The sequence below is a fragment of the Podarcis muralis genome, chromosome 2 (assembly GCF_964188315.1).
Source record: "Podarcis muralis chromosome 2, rPodMur119.hap1.1, whole genome shotgun sequence".
Classification (NCBI taxonomy): domain Eukaryota; kingdom Metazoa; phylum Chordata; class Lepidosauria; order Squamata; family Lacertidae; genus Podarcis; species Podarcis muralis.
In genome coordinates, this window is record NC_135656.1 from 100,564,574 (window position 1) to 100,586,376 (window position 21,803).

Genomic DNA, 21,803 nt, shown 5'->3' on the forward strand with positions numbered 1-21,803 from the left:
CCCAAGTGAGGCTGCAACCCTAACACCACTGACCTGGAACTAAGCCCCATTGAATTCAACAGATTCACTTCGGAGTATTTGTTGTCAGAATTGCACTGTTTATGATTGCAACATCAGACTCGAGATGAGTAAATCCGTCAATTTCTGTTTCTCTTGGTTTCTCATTTTTCCAGTTGTAAATTCAGTCCTCCACATTTAAACACCAGTTTCTGATTTATTTATTTTTAAGTCCTCATGCAAATTCATCAGCAACTTAATGCAAATTTCTCCTAATATACACGAGTTCATATGCATTTTGCCTAATATACATTTTGTCCATTTTTTCCTAATATAATGCATTTACCTGACTTATTTTGTTTAATATATTCATTTTTATCCACATTTTACCCCAGTATATGCATTTTTGTACATAGTACTTGACTGGAGACCTGCATTGCAAAATTCAGGAAATTGTGCATTTTTAAGGATAACACTGTTTTGGTTCTCATATTGTTTCAGAAAGTGAGGATTTGGTAGATTTGCCTTTTAATGTTAACTGAATTTAATTTCTCCCCATCCCTAGATCAGACCATGTTTCTCCTGTGCAATTGCATTCAGGGGCTGTAACCTATGGAGGAAACTAAAGTGTCTGAAATGGCTCAGCTCCTCTGAGTGCTGTTTTGACATCCACATTTCCCAATTATTCACATTTTAGCTGTGAGAAAACCCTGCCATTGTCCTAAGTACTCCAGGAGGCAAGACTCTAACCAGGGCCCTGTTACGATGCCTTAATAGGCAGTGAGATTCATACAGGAGGATGTACCATAAGACTGCATTGTGTATGCAGCTTTAATGCAAGCATGACCATGCAAGAAAAAAGGATCTACATATTCATGAATATACTTCTCCAGAAATACTTTTGCCAGTTTAACAGATTTACCAGCACTGTGGTACTGTTACTGCAGGGATGCCATGTAAGACACTGGGCAGAAACAGCATGGTCACAGCACTAATGAGGGAGAGAAGAGATATATAAACAAGGGCAGGCAAAGTACTTCACAGAGTGTTGCAGACAATCTTTTTCAAGATTCTTGCAAGATAGACTGTTAATGCTATTATTCCCATATTACAGATGGGTATGGGTTGATAGAGAGCAGTTGATTTAACACTATTGAGTCTGTGACTAAAGCAAGGATTGAAATGAAGACTTCCTAGCTCATAATTTGCAGCATTCAATCCCAAACAAGTGTGTCTAGGATTCCTACAACCCTGTACATGTCCAATCTAAACTAAACTAAACTAAACTAAACCTCATTGAGCTCCATGGAACTTACTGCCAGCTAAGTGTATGTGGTGCTCTGCAATCAGTTCAGCAAAGACTTGGTAATATTGTTCTTTTAAAAATATAACTGTAGACCCTCCTCCCAAAGCCACTTAGCTCTTATGAAATTCAATGGGACTGTTGTGACCTGCCATTTTATTTTGCAAAAGCAAACCCACACACCTTTTTAATAATAATAATAATAAATTTTATTTATATCCCGCCCTCCCCAGCCGAAGCCGGGCTCAGGGCGGCTAACAACAATAAAACAGTACAAAAGTACAACATAAACATAAACTTTAGTCTTGGGAAGACATCATTAATATCAACTTTACTCTGCAAATCCTCTAATCAAATCTGAAATTTGTTCTAATTCGCAACGGTTATTTTTTTGTTATGCCATCAAACTGCAGCAGGAGGTGTGTTTTTCTGTGGGGTGATGCTGTGTGAACATCAGCATAAGCAGATTCCTGCTGGATCAGAGCAAGGGCTTATCTGGTCTAGTATCCTGCTTCCTTTATTGACAAACAGGACACGAGGGCAATGGTTGCTCCCTACTACACTGGACATTTTACACTACTGAAAGCAGAGGGCCTTCTTGGTAGTGGTGCCCGCCTTGTGAAACGCCCTCCCACCAGACGTCAATGAAATAAACAACTATCTGACTTTTAGGAGACATCTGAAAGCAGCCCTATTTAGGGAAATTTTTAATGTTTGATGTTTTATCGTGTTTTTAATATTCTGTTAGGAGCCGCCCAGTGTGGCTGGGGAAATCCAGCCAGATGGGCGGGGAATAAATAATAAACTATTATTATTACGCCTGAACATCAACCTTCCACAGGGCCACCATACATGACTAGTACTCCCTTATACACACAACCTCCACGAATTTACCTAATTCCTCCCCCCTCCTTTAAAGCCAGCTAAACCAGCTACTATCGCCACCAGCCCTTATAGCAGCAAATGCCACAGTGACATCCTGCACTGTGGGGACACTTGCCTTCTCTTACTTCTCCTGGATATACTCTGCCAGTCACTTTCACTGGCTGACCTGGACTTCCTAGAATTGTGGGAGAAGGATCAAACTGAGCTGCAGTGCAAGTCTAACTATGTCTACTCCTATTGAATTTAGTAGGGCTTTCTCCCAGGTAAATGGAGTTAGGATCAGGGGTGTACCAAGGGGTTGGTTAGGTTGGCCAAGGGTGCATTTCCAGGGGAGTGCAAAAATTGCACCTCTGCACTCTGGCTCAGAGTGGCAAGGTGACAAAAAAAAAAAAACTTTTTGAGTTTCTTGTCCATGGTCCCTCCTGGCTTCAATACAGCTCCTTGCCAAGGGCACAACGAAGCCTAGGTATGGCTCTGATTAGGACTGTAGCTTCACCCCACAGTTGATTCACTTGCCCTTCTACTGCCCTGCTCTGATTTCTGGATTCCCTTCCGCTATCCCGATTTGCCCTTCCTTTCCCATAGACTGATCAGCCTGCAACCAGAGCGTCCCCTGCCCTTCCCCGCCCCATCGGATTTATCCCATTGCCTCCCATACTGCTACCACAACGTTCCCCTCCCCACACTTCCTCTGATCTTCACTTCTGCCCCCTAACCTTCCCTGCCGCTGTTCTCTCTCTCTCACACACACCCAACCCCTTGGCACTCTTCCTCAGCTCTGCTTGCAAACCCGCTCCACGTTTCCTTCCGCCGCCCCACCCCATCCCTCGAGGAAGCGAGGCAGGGAAGAAAAGTCAAATCAGGAAGAAGGAGAAAAGAACTCAGGGCTGGGAAATCAGAGGGGCAGCAGGAGGGTGCGGGAAGGAAGGAAGGAAGGAAGGAAGGAAGGAAGGAAGGAAGGAAGGAAGGAAGGAAGGAAGCTGGGTAAGGGCAGATGCTTCTTTGGGGGGCGTCACTTTCCCAAACAGTCATGTGCTACGCACGCGTGCAGGGAGGGGTGGGTGAGGAGGGAAGAGGAGGAGACGGGAGCTCTGAGCCTGCGCAGACCAGGGTGGGCTGTTCTGCTTGTTGTTGCTGCTGCCGCTGTGGCCGCTGCTGCGCCGGGCGCTTTTCAATGCCTCTGCAGTTGGCTGCTTACATTCAGCACCCTGGTCAGCTCCTCTCGCCTTGCGGCTTTATTATTGGCTTGACGGGAACTAAGCGGGAGAGCGAGGCGAGCGAGCGAGAGAGGCGGAGAGGAGCGCGCGCGGAGGAGCCACCATCTGCCTAGCTCTGTATTAATAGATCGATCGCAGGAGGGGCCTCGCCTGGCCTCGCTGGAGGAGAGAGAGAGCGAGGCCAGCCGCGACGGCAGCCTTTGATCCCGACGCCTTTCTCTCTCTGTGCAGCAAGCAACCGAGCCAGTCCCGGGTAGGCAAGAGTTAAAAACCATAAACCCACGTAAGCGCTCGTTTGCTCTCGCTCGCTCTCTGTCTCTCCTGTTGGGGAGACGGCGGCGCCCTCTCGGCTGTCAGCTGCATCGGAGAGGCAGGCAGCTCGCCTCCTCGGGCACCGGCTCCCCGGCGCGACTTTTTCCCGGAGATCGGCTGGCGCGATTCGGTGGCTGAAGTTGCAGGGAGCTGAGAGGGTGGTGGCCGAGGAGGAGAAGGACAAGACTTTATTCGGTGTGCCAGCCACCTTTCGGCGGATGAGCCGGAGGAGACTGTGAAAGGAGGGCATCTTGGAAGTGCAAGCCGGGCTTTGTGCTGCCTGCCTGCCTGCCTGCCCTCGGTCCTTTCTCCCGCTTAGAGCTGCGCGCCAAGGGCACGATCCGCCGCCAGCATGTTGGACCCGTCGTCCAGCGAGGAGGAATCCGATGAGATCGTGGAAGAGGAGAGCAGCAAGGAGGTGCTGGCCCCGGCGGCTTCTGGGGCACGGCTCTCGCCGAGCCGGACCAGCGAGAGCTCGGGGGGCGGCGGGGGCTTGCAGCCCAGCAGCCGGAGCGGCAGCAGCGTCCGGCCTTCCAGCCCCAGCCCCTCGGTGGTGAGCGAGAAGGAGAAGGAAGAGCTCGAGCGGCTGCAGAAGGAGGAAGAGGAGCGCAAGAAGAAGCTGCAGCTCTACGTCTTCGTCATGAGGTGCATCGCCTACCCCTTCAACGCCAAGCAGCCCACCGACATGGCTCGGAGGCAGCAGAAGGTAACGCCTGGACGGGGAGAACAATGGAGGGCTGGCGGGCAGACCCTGCAAAGAGGCAGAGATGTCTGCGAAGGGGAGCGGGGCAGACAGGAGAAGCATCACCTGGCGCTCAGCAGAAGAGGAGGGTCAGAGCAGGGAGGTGGGAGAACAAGAGAAGCAGAGCCCCCCCAGGGACAGTTAATGCCGCACTGTTAGTTCCCCCCAAGGTTGGCAGGGGGAGACCTCTGTGGCCAGCTGACATGGGAAGGCAACCCTTCCCTGGGCAAGTTTTAGGCATCATGGCCAGCCCTCTTTCTTAATACAATATAAAAAGTGCATGTGCAGCCATGATCTCATCCCTCTCTACAACAAAACCCTGGCAGGAGGTGCAAGCAGTCCCTGAAGCTCAGAGAAGAGAGACCTTGTCAGAGAGAGGGAGATGGCTGAGTCAGGTTTTGAACCCAGCTCCCCTTGGCCTGCGTCCAGCACCACCACAGAGGTGGGAAGTGGCCTGCTGAGCTGGAAAGGCTGGGAGTTGCCTGCAGCATTCGGATGCAGTAAGAGGAGAGGGAGCGGGAAGGACACGAGGGAGACACACATACCCAGGCCCAGGATCAAGGCGATGGGAGTACTGCTGGAAGCCAAAGGGATAGAGGAGTGGAAATGAAGCAGAAATTTGCAGGGATGGGAAGAGGAAAGTGAGAAACAAGGGCAGCACCAGAGAAGAAAGTAGGAGAGAATCCGCCCAGCATTGCTGCTTGAAGAGGGATAACCCTGACAGTGGACAAGAAGTCAGATGACCCATATCCTCTCTCTCTCTGTCTGTCTCTCTGGGCTGCTTCCCCTATGCCTTATGTAACTGCAGCTATTGCCATAAGGGGCCTTTTTTAAAAAAATAAAAATAAAAAAGTCAACACACCACAGAGATTAAAAGCAGGCCATGTGTTTCTTGAGTCCTGAAGGGCTCCTTCACTCCGCTCTTGCACACCCCACCCCTCTAGTCCCAAGGTGACTGTTGCTGTACCCGCTGGAGAGAAGCAGCCAAGCGATTGCTCTCCAGGAGCTCTGAGCAAAGGTTACTCTGGCCCAGTTGCCTGCCGCGCTTGTGCTACTGTAAGAACCAATTATTGCAGCAAAGCTTTTGTGTCCCTGCTGGAGGAGCCCCAGCCATAAGCCTTCTCAGTGCGGCGTTTGATGTTGAACAGGAGCATAACATGCTTCACGCTAAGTTCAGATCACTTTCTTTTTCGTGCCTGTTTTTTCTTTCTTTCTTCTACAATGCAAAAAAGCACTACAGATGAGCTCTGCATAATTCTTTTGACCAGGAGCAGGGGTACCTGCTGCACATGCACACTAAATTTTAAATCAGAGACACACCGAAAGCTACCAGGGTTTGAGTAAACTAAAAGGGGGATAAAAAGCCTTGACTTCTCATGTACTTAGTACTCTGTTGTGATCCTAGCCTTCTGTGCACATCTATTTAAAAAGAGGTGTAATTAATCCAGCCGTTGTTATGCTGCATCCCGTAGTTGATGCATTTTCTAGTTATAGTTTAGCACTTTTAATATATGATGTGCCTCAGCACTGCTTTTCTTCTTTGGGCTTGCAAACAGCTCTGTGAAGCAGATCACTAGAATCTAAACTTTATAGCTTAGAAACCGAGACTTAGAGACAGTAAGTGACTTTCCCAAGGTCAACCACTGAGTTCCTGCCAAAATAGGGATTTCCAGCCCAAGAGCAGAGTCCATCATAACTTGTTTATTTTCAAGTATGTCTAACTGTGCTGAATGGAGCATAAGATTGTAGCCTAAAGATGCAGTCCGCATTTCATGGAAGTAGATGGCAAAACTCCTACTGATTTAGTAAACCCTAGCATACACTGTACAGCCTTCGTACAGAGTATTATTAAACATTGTGCAATTAAATAAATCGCACTCTTTGCAGTAAGCTGCTGATGGTTATGCTTATATTCCATGAATTCCAAATGAGTTATGTTTAGGAAAGGTAGTCAATTCTCCCTACTGCCCCAATTTTTGTTGTGTAAATGAAGGTCATAAACCTGAAACTCCCACTGGAATCAGCAGGGATAGTCATAAATAAGTAGTTTGTCAAATACAAACTTAAGATGATAAAGAAAATTACTACTCCACTAAGGCCTAGCCTGGAAAACATGCTTGTGAGTAGATACCTCTATATTTCTGAATGAAACCTAGCTTGCTCTTGTGGTATGAGGAAAGGTTCCTTTCCAGTCAAAGTGCCGGCATGACCTACACAAGATGCATTCGCCAAAGGGGCACTACAAAACTAGTATCAAACAGGTTTTATTCTTATTTATTTATTTTGTGTGTGTGAGAGAGAGAGAGAGAGAGAGAGGGAGAGATTACAAGAATAAGGAGGGACACGGGGGACCCAGGTGGACTTTGAAATAGGCAATACAATTTAGCTCCCAATGAAAAGAACTGCTATTGACACTTTCAGTTATAAGGGCAGGGTCATCTATCACCTAGACAATCACAGCAAATTAGTTTGGTTTTGTGTGTTTTGTGAAGAAGACCAGATAACTCAGCTGCATCTGCCTCCCTTCTCATTCTCTATTATCTAGCTAAGCGATGCTCTCACATAGCTTTTTTAACTCTATTTGGGGGGGAAACAAAAGGCAAAGTTACATTTAGTTTATTCAAAACCTTAGAGGCAAACTTTTAAGAATGCCAAATGGCTGCACGCCTTGCCAACGGCCTTTCTAAACCAGAACGTCTCTAGGACATATTGATGGAAATGACTTTCAAAAATTCATTCAGTTTGTCGCATCACAAGGCTATTATTAGCCCATTCGAGAAAAAGGAGGCTGGGAAAAAATTATTCAAGGGAACACAGTTTGCAGAAGGACTAACTGGAGAGTTTAGTGTGGAAGGTCAAACACTTATACACATGTATTAGCTATATGGGATACATTGGTGATAGTGCATATTATATTTGAATATTATTGCCTTGCGTGGTTTTAGGTTTGGGGTTGATGGTTTTTGTATCATGCTGCTGACAGTTGTGCATTTTGTTATCCCCTCTCACTCAATGCAACATAATTTCTCCATGTTATATAAGAAGAGGGGGCTGAGAGTAGTAGGTTTCAAAAAGAAAACTTCATTTGAAGGTAGACAGGGAGCAGGTGGAAGGGGTGCTACATGGATTAGAAATATTGAGCTCTGATGTGGAAGGCATTTTTTCAAATGTCTGCTCAGCCATAATACTTTGCTGGGCCAGGCACCTTGACTTGCCACCTGTAAAATGGGAATGCTTCTGTTGTGCGAGGTTGTTGCCAAGATAAGTTTTAAAACATTGCAAGTATTGTGTGGTCTGGTGGGTGGGTGGAAATCTCTCCCCAAAAAATAGTAAATGGGGATGCAAACAACATTTAGCAAATATGAACACATGGTGTAATCTCATACTGAGCTAAATTGCTGGCTGATCTAACCCAGTGGGATCTAATCTGGCTGAGAGTGGTTCTCCAGGGTCTGTACCCTTGGGAGCCTTTTAGGTGGAGATTCTGGGGTGGGGACTAAGGAATTTGGGACCTTGCGCAGATGATGCATATACTGTGCAATCTTTTTCTTTCTTTTTTATATAAGGGAGAAACAGTGCATAACATAGGTTTACAGCTCAATTAAGGCAACAAACTTTACTTGAAAATAATTTAACTCTCTGTACATCAGTGGTAGTATAGTGGCTTAAACACTTGAGTTAAACCAAGCCAGGGTCCTGAACAGTAAATGTGACACAACTGGCTAAAGCACATGGCAAAGGACATAAAACCTAATGGGGCCATATTATGAATTAAAACAACCCACGGAAAATTTATCCGTAGAGATAAAATGAATGCATGAATGAATGAAGATGGCAGAATCAGAATAGCCCATTGACATCAAGATTCTGTCACTTATGTTGAAGCTAAGTGGGGAGTGCACTGACCAATATTCCAGAACTGCTTTTGAGTAGGAGAAGAGTTTCCATTGTCTCCCTTCAGAGTCCCCAGCTGTGTCTAAAGAATGGGTTTTAATGCATATTCTTAAATTAGCACTTCCATGGAGATTGCGTGAGATGATTCCACCTCTTGCTATTACTTAGGGAAAATTCTCCTTGTCTTCAATACATGCACTGCCTTAAGCGAGATTTGAGCCTCAAGCAAACTCATTACTGCAACAACTAATTGTAGCAAAATGATTGTGTTATGTGTTCATTTCTGTTTCGTGACTGGCTGTTTTTATGAGTGGAGGATTCGAAAGTGAATTGAGTTGAACTCATGCTCTTTCTATGACCCGCTAGTGTTGCATTCTCAACATAACTACAGTATATCTTGTTTTGGACAATCTGAATGGTATCCTCCAGATATTTGAAGAGTAGTTATGATGAGTGCACATGGTCGCTCTTTGAGACAGATTGGTTTCAGCAAATATCTTTGCCTTCCTACATTAAGAATGACTCATTTGTTCAAGATCTTTTGGAACTGTTGACGGAGATGTCAGCATTCTGAGACAGAGAGAATCTGAGCTTGGGTGGGGGAGGAACGGCGTGGGGGGGGGACGGGACCACACACAACTTTTAATTCCTCCACCATGCAAACTAATCAGCCTCCAGAAAAGAAAGAGGCAGTCTTTGATACACACTTGTACTGCTCTAAAGAAGAGACAGCCACTCTTGTTTTGCTTATTGATTGTGAAGCTGCTTTAGAGCTGGATGAGCTCAGCTTCTTGTCCGTCTGGAGCAGGCAAGGGATTGTAAGACAATTGCATCAGCTGCAGTTTCATTGAAGGGATGATGAGGTATGCTAAAATGGCAATGAGAGTTGTTTACATCATTACGTGCATCAAGAGCCGAAAGGTGTTTAATTTGTCACGTTTCAAGAATTCTGAACGGAGTTGCAGCATCTGAAGTCTTCAGAGAAGCACAGTGGGCTTAGTCTCCCCATTCTGAAAAATCCTTTCTGTTGCTTTGATCCCGGCAATAGTTGTAACGGCTGAATGCTTTTATGAAAAGAGGGAGTTGCTGAGGTTAGCACAAGCAGGGAAGTTTAGTTTAGTTCCATATTGCTTTTCCACAGTAAGCTGTGTCCAAACTGCCTTTCTTCCTGAGGGTCCACATGACTCCCAAGGCAGCCACCCGTCAACACTGTCCAGACCCAGATCAGCTTAGTTTCAGCAAAGTGGTGGCCTCATGCGCATTCAAACCAGGAGTGTTGCTTCCTGTTTCAACACTTGAGGCAAAACAGGAACATGCTGCCACCACACCCACCCACACCACTGGTGCCCCACCTCTCTTATCTGTGTTGCATGGTGGCACCTGCAAACCCCAGCAGTGGAATTGGCTTCTGGCAAGACCTCTTGTGCTCCATGAGATCTTGTGAGATTTTGCCGAGATCTCGTGGGATTTGGGGATTAGACTGAGTTACCAAACTTGGTATGCAAGAAAGGGTATCCATGTTTTGCATAGCAAGGCATTATTCCTTGTCAGTTGCCTCCTGCACTATTTTACTGAAATTCCCACTACTCTCTCAAGGGAAAATTTAAAAATCTGAGGAAGAAACTGAAATTGACAGATTTGCCCTTCCCTAACTATAGTCACTGGAAGTAAATATATATCAGTGTCCATCCCAGTGGTGAGGGAAGCTGTGACCTTAGGGCCACACAAAGTCAAATTTTAGTATAATATATGTACTTTGGATAAATGCAGGTGACAAACTTCACCATCAGTGGAGGTAGTATTCATTCATTCATTTATTCATTAAAAGAAGGAAACAGACTTGCTTTTGTTTGTATTAGGAGTAGGCATGTTTAGGCACATTTTCTCACACCAAATGGAAAGATAATCAAATCTAATGAGCAGGATTGGTTGCTTAGGAGTGTGATCTGTGGACTTTAGCATGCAAAAAGAGAAAATAACATGGCACCAAAGATCTCCGTTCTCAACACAACTGTCAGCATCATCACCATCATGCTTTAAATAAATTATGCCCTTCACAAATAATTAATGAAAACAAGCTCTTGCCCAAAACCAAGTTTAGAAATGAGACAAGAGGAAAAGCACCAGGTAGGAGAGAAAAAGGATATGCAAAGAAAATTTAAAATATCTCTCAGCAATAGATGTACTTCAGTTACTCGGATCTGCCTTCTAAGAAGAGGCTTCAGGTGGGCTGCTCAATGGCAGTCAGATTGATGACAGAAGTATTGGTCGTTCTACAACTCTTCTGCCCTTTTGCAGTTAATGTTGCAATCCTTCAACTAGGGACACCATACTAGGAGGCATGGAGTTGCTGTGGAAGTTTCAAAGGACGGTTTGTGCCACTGCTGAATATATGTGTGACAGTAATATTTGGGGCTCAGAAAAATGTGTTCTACAAGGTCAGATTGCTTAGAGATGCTCACAGAGGGACTGGCCCAGCATTTCTTCCTGAGGTTGGGGTTCGGCTGCCCTGATGGAGTTACTTGATGGAGCTTTCAGCTCCAATATGCTCCTACTGCCTGTTTGGAGCACACTGTGGTCTGAATCGGGCAGGTGTCATCACCAGTGGGGTGTAGTGGTTAAGAGCAGTGGACTTGTAATCTGGTGAACCTGGTTTGCTTCCCTGCTCCTCCACATGCAGCTGCTGGGTGACCTTGGGCTAGTCATACTTCTCTGAAATCTCTCAGCCTCACTCACCTCACAGTGTTTGTTGTGGGGGAGGAAGGGAAAGGAGAATGTTAGCCGCTTTGAGACTCCTTCGGGTAGTGATAAAGCAGGATATCAAATCCAAACTCTTCTTCTACTACTGTGGGAGTGATGAAGGCATCGTTTAGCTTTTTCTCAGGCGGTTGGACTAGACCTACTGCTCCACCCCAACTACAAGTTTGAAGTGTTCTGAATGAAACCTTGGGCATCTTTTCTGAAGGTGCTGCTGTGTAAGTTTCTCTTTGGGACAGAGAGAGGTCAGATGGAGAGAGATCATGTTGGAAGGAAAATTAAGCCATAGAGGAATCAGCTGCTATTGTTCATCATGATCATTTGCTTGGGTGAGTTCATCCAAGAGCTCAAGGCCTGTTTTGTTTCATCTACATGGTTGCTGCTGGAGTGTTGGTCACAGTGTGTTGTTGGCATTTGTCTGTCACGTGAGACAATGTGTGAGATAGATGATTATTCTTTGAGTGTTGCGCTTCTTCGCATCCTGAATGCATTCTTAGTTTCCTAATAACTTCTGCAGAGGAAAAGGAACATACGTAAATTCAGTGGCCATATCTTTTAGTCCAATAGAAATAATCCTTTTGCCTGTTTTGTTCATTAGGCCCAGTAATGCAACCACTATAGTGCTGTGTCAAAATTTGAATCCACTTTGTTTTTGTGTATTCAGAGAGAGGGGGTGGGAGGAGAGATGGATGAATTTGCTTTTGCAGAAATTTCAAAGGGAAAGGAAAATTTCAGTGAAATTGTTATGAGGAAACTGCTGGTTTCTTGGGCTTACTTACAAGGGCGCCATGGAGGGGAGCGTCCTCTTCCATTGTAAAAGCATCGCTTAGCAATCTGCAGCCTTTCTGGGTACCATCAAAACCCCATGATGCCCTTTTCCAGGAAGATGGTTACCACATACCTGTTGTTATTTTTTAGCAAAGTCCTTTTGCTTGGAAATAAATCATTAGATATTATCAGGAAGGCTCCCCATTTCTCTAGATAGAGGTAATGGGCATTTTATTTATTTATTTTAATTGCTGTTGTCTGCCCTCTTCTCTGGTGCTCCACAGGCAGTGTCCTTGATTGTGTGTCTTCAGGCACCAGGAAAGATGGACTCTGGAGCATCTGAAAGTTGAACAATTTTTAAAAGTTAAAAAGGAAACCAGGGGAAGCTACAGAGGACCGCACCATGCTGCATAAAGAAATTTAACTTTTGAAAGTTAATTTTGCATAACTTTAAAAAGTCTCAACCCTGTCCTGAAATTTTTGGAGAAATGTTCCCCCTCCCTTTGGTGAAAAGGAAAGAAAAAAATTACTACCCTTGGGGAGGTGCTGTAGCTCGTCAACAAACATCTGCCTCCCATGCAGAAGGGGTACCAGGCTTAATCCCTGGCAGGAAAAGTCACCTGCCTGAAACCCTAGAAGTCTGCTGCCAGACAGGACTGAGCCTGATGGACCACTGGTATGACTTGGTGCCAGGCAGCTTCTCATGTCCCTCTTGCACAGAGAGCAATGTGCTTCTCAAAACTGGAGGATAAGGGTTGGCACAGCACTGGTACCCAACATCTCTCATGCAACCACAATTTAAATCTTGCCTTAAATGCATAAGCAATCAGTTTTCTTTTTTTAAAAAATAGCTATTGTAGCAAATGCACCTGTGCACATGGTAGATTTGGATCTCAGCAATGTGCAGGTAGCTTCTAGGTGATGGGGAACTTGTGACAAACAGTAGGGCATGGGTGCTACCTGTGAGCTTCCTGTGGGTTGGTGGCCACAAAGAATTGTAGAGTTGGAAGGGACTGTGGAGTTCATCTAGTCCAATGCAAGATCTGCTGTGCAGGATGCAGCTAGAGCATCCCTGACAGATGGCCACCCAACTGCTGCTTAAATTAGACAAATTCACAGAGGATATAGCTATCAGTGGTATCAAACTGGGAGGGGTAGCTAATGCCATAGACGACAGAATTGGAGTTCAAGATAACCTGAACAGAGTGGAGAACTGGGCCCATCTAGCAACATGAACTTCAACAGGGACATATGTAAGGTCCTACACTTAGGCAGGAATAATTAGCTGCACAAATATAAGCTGGGGGACATCTGGCTTGCCAGTAGTACATGTGAAAAGTATCTAGGGGCCTTAGTGGACCACAAGCTTAACATGACTCTACAGTGTGATGCAAAAAAGCCTATTCTAGGCTGTGTCAATAGAAGGATAATGTCTCGATCAAGCAAAGTTAATAGTACAGCTCTATTCTGCCTTAGACTACACCAGAAGTACCATGTCCAGTCCTGGGCACTGCAATTTAAGATGGATATTGACAAGCTGGAACATGTGTAGAGGAGGGCAATCAAGATGATCAAGAGTCTGGAAACCCTTATGAGGAATGATTGAGGGAACTGGGTATGCTCAGCCTGGAAAAGAGGAGACTAAGAGGAGATATGATAGTCATCTTCAAATATCTCAAGGGCTGCCACATCAAGAAGAACGTTCTGATGGTAAGAGCTGTTTGAGAGTGGAATGGACTCCCTCAGAAGGTGGATAATTTCCCTTCACTAGAGGTTTTTAAGCAAAGGTTGGGTGGCCATCTGTCATGGATGCTTTAGTTGAGATTCCTGCATTGCAGAGAGTTGGACTCGATGGTCCTTAGGATCTCTTCCAAGTCTATGATTCTATTATCATAACTGATAAATGACTGTTGATATAGGTAAAGCTAGCAATGAAAGTGTTGTAGCTTGGTAGCAGAGCATCTGCTTTGTATGAAGAAGACCCCAGGTTCCATCCCTGGCTAGGAGGGAGCCTTGCCTGAGACTCCAGGGAGCTCCAGGGAGTCAGTATAGACAACACTGAGCTAGATGGATCATTGGTATGACTCAGTACAAGGCAGCTTCTTATGTTCCTAATGCCTTTTGACACTAAGCAAAGCTAACTATGTCCTTAGGATTATTCAGTAGAGGAGAGGTCTTTCAGGGGTAGCCTCAGCCTGAAAGGTGGTTTTTTTTCATACAGAAAAGGAGATTCCCTGCTTTTGAATCAAAGGTTGAGTCATTCTTCCCAAAATGGATTTGGAGTCATCCAAACAAAATGGATGACTAAATTAGAAGTTGGAAGAGGGAACATAGATTGCTGGAGGGAAGAGAGTGGCAGGGACAACAGGAAGTGAGTTATGTTAGCACAGTGTACAAGTCACTGAGCTCGGTCAGGAGCAAATAGCAACATCATTACAAAAATCAAGTTTTATTTGGGAGCCAGTTTTGTATTGTGAGAAGTATCATGATTAAAGATGTTGAAAACAGCCCCTAAAGTAGTCACAAATGCTACTCAGCGAGCATTGTTTTCTTTTATTTGTTTTCCTAAGTAGAATTAATTAAAAGAAGCTTTGTCAGAAAATTATTTTGAAACAAGTTTTATAGTGAATTTATAATGTATTGTTATTAATTAGTTACATTTATATGCTTCAAAACAAGCTTTAAAAAAGTATTAATAGTTACATTATTAAAGAGCTAATTTGGTGGAGTTCACTCTCGTTTAGTGGAGGTGTGCCATGTATGAAATGCCATCTTGGAAGCAAACCTGGAACCCATCTATAGAAGGCTCATAATTCCAGATAAAATATTGCTGCAATTCATTTTCCTGCAGCCTCGCCTCCTCTTAATTAGAGTGGATTTAAATGATTGCCATTCACTGTCTTCTTCTACACTCTGTTACTTTAAGTCAGGAAAATGCCAATAAATACCTTTCAATCCAGGTTCTTACTTAACCATTTATAATTACTGAGTGGCTCTTAAATGCCAAAGATTACTGCCAGTGCCACTGGTAGTTGTTAATTTGTGGAGAGTTATCAACTCAAAAGATACTAGGTACTGCAAAAACCGATGCAGTGCAGAGGCATATTCAGATTGTGCTTTTGAGCACAGAGTAGAATTCTGTCTTTAGAGTATTATTTATAGCTGCATTCTACATAGTCTAGACACTTTCCCTGAAGCAGTGTGCCTTTGTGTTAGTAATTTCAACCACTCATAATAGGTTTAGCATTTATCATTTATCTACCTACCTCCACAGGGGTCTTTCCCTCCCTTATTTCATTCACCGTGATCACTGAATCATTTGCAAAGCAGTTGATTTGGAATCCTTTTGCCTTGGCATATTTGAAACAGTCTTGCTCCAGAGACTGATGCTGAGAGAAGATAGACCATACACGACATTTTTAAGCATGAAAGTGAGCCACTGGAATCCTGTGCAACTCCTATAACCATGTGTACACTAAATCATGCAATGCCAATTAACTTTGTATAATGAAGCAAGAAGAATCTTACATAAATTATGACCTATGAAATTGAACACAGCTCATCAGCTATGTATTCTGGCATGTGTGTTACATTCAAGCACAATGTCCCCTTAAATACAGTCTCCGAACTCCCTGCTTTTTCTTTTCCCTTAACCAGGGTGAGTCCCTGCTGCAGGAACTTCTATAGAACCTGTTAATAATGTTTTTAAACTTACCAGCACCTGTGTATAGTCTGAATAAGTAATTGAGAGTCAGCAGACAACACAGAGTATAAGAACATCCCTGATGAATTAGACCAAAAGTCTACCTAGTTCAAAAACCATTTCCCGCAGTGGCCAACCAGGTACCGATGGGAAACACACAAGGAGGACATGGGTACAGTATCTCATTCCTACTGTTTACTTCCCCAGATGCTAATATTCAAAGCCATACTGCCTCAGACCCTGGGGATAACATAGCCAGCTTATTCTTTATTGGGAGTGCAACATCCTGCCTTAGGAAAGGCCCAACCTAGAGACGGCCAGAAAGGTAAGAGGTCCAGTTAGCAGACTAGGGTGCTGGAGAGAACCAGAACTGACAAAACAGAGAGATGGTTCACAGATCCCAGGTCTGTAGAATAAGGAAGATCAGACACAAGGCTTGGAGGACCATGGACAGATCACTAGGAGTGAACAACTTCCTCCAACAAACTCTCCTCTCTAGCTGAGGCCTTCTGTCTCTCTAGTCCCAGACTACCTTTCCCAGGCACCACCGTCTTGCTGAAGAGTAGAGATTATTCAATGGGGCTAGAGATAAACATCCCAAACAAGCCTTCACCTGTTTCCCACCCCATGTGCTTCCTGTACAGCCATTGAGGAGTGAGAGGTGCCTGATGTGGTGGTGTCCATACAGCAAATGCTGAGGAAACTGTCTCTAGGGATCCAGTTTGAGTGTCCCAGGGACTCATGGCTGCCACCCTCAGAGTGAATATCAGTGCCTGTGTCTCATTGCCACTGCAGGCTGTACTGATGACCTGAATCCAGTCAGCAACTCCTCTGTTGTGCCTGAGCTCCGGCTACCAACCAATATCCACATTCACTTTTCCTTAAAAAGTGTGTCTCTTCCATTAGTTTGTCATTACATTGTCTAACTTCGGTATTGCTTCTCAACCCACATCCAAGCATCTGTCTTTCCCTTTGCCAAGGGATCAGTGTTTACATATCCCATCCCTTCATCCAACACAGCCAGGCCATAAATGTTGTGGGAGGAGAAAAAGCATCTAATGTTTACCATTTGATTGAGTGGGTTTCAAAGTACCCAGTACCAGGATGCAAAGCCCCAACTGGACCAAATACAGGGCCATCTGTGCCTCCGGATCTTTGCCCAGACTGGCCTCCACAGGTACAAATAAACTCTGCCAAGCCAACAAACTCTGATGCATTTTGCGGCCTCTGCTTGTAGTTCATCACACACATCAGTGTGATGGAGAGAAAACATCCAGTCTGCTGTTAATTAAATAAGGACTGGAGCCAGATAATTTGGTTCTGAATTAAGCGGGGAACAATGATGCATCTTATGGGGACCAGCATCCTGCTCTTTCACGAAACCTGGCCCTGTTTGCTAAGCACCCATAACCTAACCACGTTGCATCTGTATGGATATGATTGGTGCTTTTGTTGTGATGGTGCTCAATGGCACAGAATACCAGCACCTCATTTTCTGCTGTCACCAGTAGAGAGAGTCTGCTACCACCTCTGGCACTTTTATTATGATAAGAGTGCTGGCACCTCATTTTTTACGAAAATGAGTAAGGCTGCCTTACAATGTGTATGAGAGAGAGAGTAGGCTGAGAGAGTGTGTTTGTTCCCCGAAGAAACATTAGGTGCCTGCTAGCGATGGGACAAACACCCCTTGTTTTGCTTGGGGTTGGGCTTAGAAGACTGCACTGTTTCCCCACAAAGTTTTGAAAATAGCTTGATTATGGCATTTGCTCCCACAAGAGGCACCGATGGCCACCACCTTGGACAAATTCACAGATGATAAGGCTATCAGCCAGTGGCATGCACTCAGTGGACATGGGGAACTTGGCTAGTCCCCTAAATGTCCCTCAGGTGCCTCTTTCCCAAAGCCCAGGTAGTTTCTGCCCATCTTAGGGAAGGAGCTGTGATGCTCCTGCATGTGATATCTCTCCCCCCCCCCCCCGGGCCAATCGCCCTCACAAGGCCCTAACTGTTCCCCTATGAAAAATTTCACCGCACGCCACTGCTATCAGCAGTTTCTAGACACGATGGCTATGCTCATTCACCACTGCTGGAGACAGCATGCCTCTGAGTACCGGTTGTGGAGAATCTCAAGTGGGGAGAGTGCTGTTGCCCTCAGGTTCTGCTTGGGGGTCCCTAAGGATCTGACTGGCCGTTCTGAAAACTAGATGGGCCTTTGGCCTGACCCAGGAGGCTCTTGTGTTCTTATTGGTTTTGGGAGCCCAGTTCAAAGACCTCCATGTCCTTAGTTACATAATTGGAAGTGCAGGGGGCTCGGAATCTGTCCCCCAACTGCCCAGTGAACACATAATAATTTAATAATAATAATGATTTATTATTTATACCTTGCCCATCTGGCTGGGTTTCCCCACAAACCCTTTCCTACCACCATGTGATAGAGTAGCTTTTAAACCGATTGCCGGGGAGGGGAGCCAGCAAGAATTGGGGAGGTGGTTCAAAGGAAATCTCTCCTTTGGGATGAAGATGATAAAATTGATGGAAATTTAAATATGTGAGCCGTAAACCTAAGGACTGTGAGTGCTGGGTGCAAAATAGCAATTCAGAAAGGACAAAGCCCCGCAGGTCAAAATGTCAAACTTGAAGAGATATTGCATGCTTTTTTATTATGTTTTATATCTTGCTGGAAGCCTCCCAGAGTGGCTGGAGAAACCTGGCCAGAGAGGTGGGGTGTAAATGTTGTTGTTGTTGTTGTTGTTGTTGTTGTTGTTGTTGTTTTATGCCAGTGTTTACACGCTAATGCTAGAAGCTGCCAAGCTAAGTTGGCTGAACTGGAGAGCTTGGTCTTAGATGTAGTGGGCAGAATGGAAGACCAGTGGGATACAGTTATCTCTGGATAGGAATTCTGTAGGAGGGGCAGGGAAGGCCGTAATGGAGGTTGTGTCACTGTGCACACTAATAGGTGAATCAACACAAGTACACTCTTTCACACAAACACTTGTACCTGTGTTCAGCGTGATGTCTGACCGAGCGTTTGCTTGTCTTCTTTTTGAGGTGCACATGAGCTGGGAAATACATGTTTTGAGGGCATCACTCACTTGGATCTGTGTGCCTTTGCAGCAGGGAACAGGACTGTAATATTATCAGTGTGCTCAGGCTGCCTTAAAGTGGTGCAGCTCTCTTTCTTTGAGAGCGACGGGACTTCCTTCCAAGCAACGATGCTTGGGATCATGGCGATAGGCTGGCTTCCAAAGGCCTTCCGAAGCACCTCACTTCTCGATGCAAGAGCTAGCTTGCTGTGTTTGGCCACGGGGGCCTCCATTTTTAATTTCTGCTGTGTCAGTCTTGTTGGCAGCAATCAAACATCATCTCCAAGTCAGCAATGAACGAAGGCAGGGCCAGATCTGCAGCCAGCCTTGGCTTTCCAGTATTACGTTTCGGCAACGACCTTTAAGATGCGCTGCCACAGAATCTCCTGCCGTATTTTATTTTTATTTGATTTTTTTAAAGCTAGCGGGCCAAAAGCTTTGCTCAATTTATGAGAAAAGAGGAATAATGAACCTATCTGTGCAGAAACTATTGCTATTGCCATCTGTGAGGCTAAGGTGGGGGTACGAGTTTCTAAACGTTGAAGAACCGGTTCTTCCAAGATGATCTATTGCACCTTTATCACCATCTGGCCTTTATTGTCTCAAATGTGAGGATTTAATACCGCTAGTCTAAAACTGTTTGTATATGCTGTGAGGTTAATGAGGCTCTGTGAAGGTGAAAGGGAAAGCAACAGAAACCTTCCTGCAGGGCTGCTCGTATTTTTTAGATCAGAAGGCTATAGGCAAGCAAAATCTGTCCTGGGTCTTTTTATAACTTGCTACAAAGTGCTTGGGTTTTCAAATCCTATTAGAAACAATAACTATTACTGCCAACTGGCTATGGACTTGCACAGAAGCCTGAATGTAGTCTAAAGATGGAGTCATCTTGGTTTTCAATTAAAACAGAAAAAGCAAGTTTCTGTTCTCTTTTTCCAGGGACACGTCCACTTTTTCATGGGTGGAGTCATCATAACGATCCACAATTAAAAGCAGAAGTCGATGAATGTGTCCTCTTTTTTGCTCTTCACAATATGGCAACCCTAGTTTCTAGCCTGTGGGAGGACAGTTTGAAAGAGGTGCGCTGTTACTCTTATTAAATAGCACCATCAACATGCATGGCAAAGGCCAAGAAGACAGGTGTGTTAACATTCTTAAACTCAACACAGGTGAGACAACAGACTATGGACACAGTTATTTCAGGGACACGTACATAGGCTTAAGTACAGTAAGACTGGAAGAGTAAGGAGTTGTGGTGAAGGCTTCTTGGGAAAGGTGGGTTCATTATTTAAATGGCAGTGCCCCCCGGTAGGCACCCCTTCTCACCTTCTCGCCACTTCCCCTGTTGCCCCTTTGGTAGCCCTCTGCCCCTGGGCAGAATATGTGGAGGTCTTCTGCTCAGTGTGGACAGGTGACCAGACAGTGACAGAGAGGAGGAGAAGCAAGGAGATTCTGGGGCTTGACAGAGGGCCCTCTGCAGAACAGTGAGCCTCAGCAGGCACCCGCTGATACCTACAATGGACATCTCTGCTCTAGGGCTTGGCATAGCTGGTGACCTATCCCTATGTCCTACATTCAGTTGGATAGCTCACTTGGTTAGAGCATGGTACTGATAACATCAAGGTTGCAGGTTCAATCCCCGTAAGGGACGGCTGCATATTCCTGCTGCATTGTGGGGAGTTGGACAAGATAATCTTCAGGGTCCCTTCCAGTGATACAATTCTATGATCCTGATGCCAAATTCTGAGGGGAAGAATTCACACAGAGGGTTTAGAATAGGTGTGGGGGAACCCACCCCCCAGCTCAGGAATTGAATGCGGCCCTCCAGGCGTCTCTACAGAGTCCTCAGGGCTGCTAGGCCACAGCCCTCACTGGTTCTGCTTCACATCCTGAGTGGTTTTGCCTGGCTGGATTGTGCCCCTGAGCTCCGGCAGTGCTTCTTGCTTGTCTGTATGGAGGTTAGAGAAGGGTGTATGAGTGAGTGTAGAAACTGGCCTACCATATACAGAGGTAAAATTTGCATTTGTTGCTCCACCCACTTTTGCCTCTGGCTCCACCCACCAACGGCATGTGGTCCTTGGAAGGTTATGGCCTTCAGAATGTGGTCCTTAGTCTGAAAAGGTGTTCCCCATTGAGACTCCCAGGCTTACCTGGGGGCTGGGAAGGCTCACCTTATCCTGTATGGGATAAAAGTTAAGATATAGAGGTGAGGGAGGATTTTTCTCTCACTTTTCTTCTAGTTTCTTTCTTGTTATTATTCTTTGCAGATTAATTCGTTCTTTTTACTGTGTTGTGAAAAATTTCAATAAAACCTTTTTTTAAAAAAAATGAAAAATGTTCCCCATCCACGATTTAGACTAAAGCAGGCAAGGTCAACAGCTGAACACGGTAGAACCGTATATGTGCAGAAAGCCACAAAAGTTTCATCAACAGGCTATGTTGCTCCAGTGGAGAAACTCCCAAAATAATGTATAGATGTTCTATACATAGATTTTCATCTGTGTATGTTCCCACTGCAAAAGGAGGGGAAAGCGTTTTCCCCAATTTTGTTTTCTGCCAAAGTCCTTCTTCTGCTGTGGCACTGTGCTGAACCATGTGGGAAGTGGTGCAAGGGTTACAGCAAGAATTATTTTTTACAAATGTTCCTTCTCCTTCCACCACTGGAAGTCTCCTCTGACTCAAGCACCTTTTCTTGAGCGGAAGGACCAAAGCAGTTGCTTTCATCATGAGTTGTTCAGGTGTATCCATTCCTGCCTCTAGCAGAAGCATTCCTGCGCTTCTATAACCCAAATGCAGTCTTGTGAAACTGGAGTCAATATTAAGAATTATCCCACAGCGTGGGCTGCTGCAATGCTACAACAAGGGAACAGCAAATTATAGGGCAACTTCTTTATTTATTCCACCATGCGCATTTCATTCCCTTACACAGTAAATCTTCATGCGCTGGGCTGTCAAATACATGTTTGAACTGTAAGGCAGTGGGCTGAGGAATACAGTCGGCGTTTTGAGCAGGAACAGTTGGTGTGCTCCTTTCTCCCTCTTTTTCTTTATCAGTGTTGGCATGGCTATGATGCAGAGTTAGGATTTGGTCTTCCAGTCCACTGTAAAAGCCATTCACACGTTACAGGTCAACAGGCCAGGGTAG

At 45.1% G+C, this 21,803-nt stretch overlaps 1 protein-coding gene across 24 annotated transcripts in view; it reads left to right on the plus strand.

Moving 5' to 3' along the window:
- The first annotated feature begins 3,278 nt into the window (after positions 1-3,278).
- Positions 3,279-21,803, plus strand: part of CADPS (calcium dependent secretion activator) — a 337,672-nt gene continuing 319,147 nt past the window's right edge. For all 24 annotated transcript variants that reach the window (XM_077925069.1, XM_077925070.1, XM_077925077.1 and 21 more), the window contains exon 1: positions 3,279-4,420. In XM_077925069.1, the coding sequence (XP_077781195.1) occupies positions 4,067-4,420 (354 nt within the window). In that variant the 5' untranslated portion in view covers positions 3,279-4,066. The remainder of the gene's footprint in view (positions 4,421-21,803) is intronic.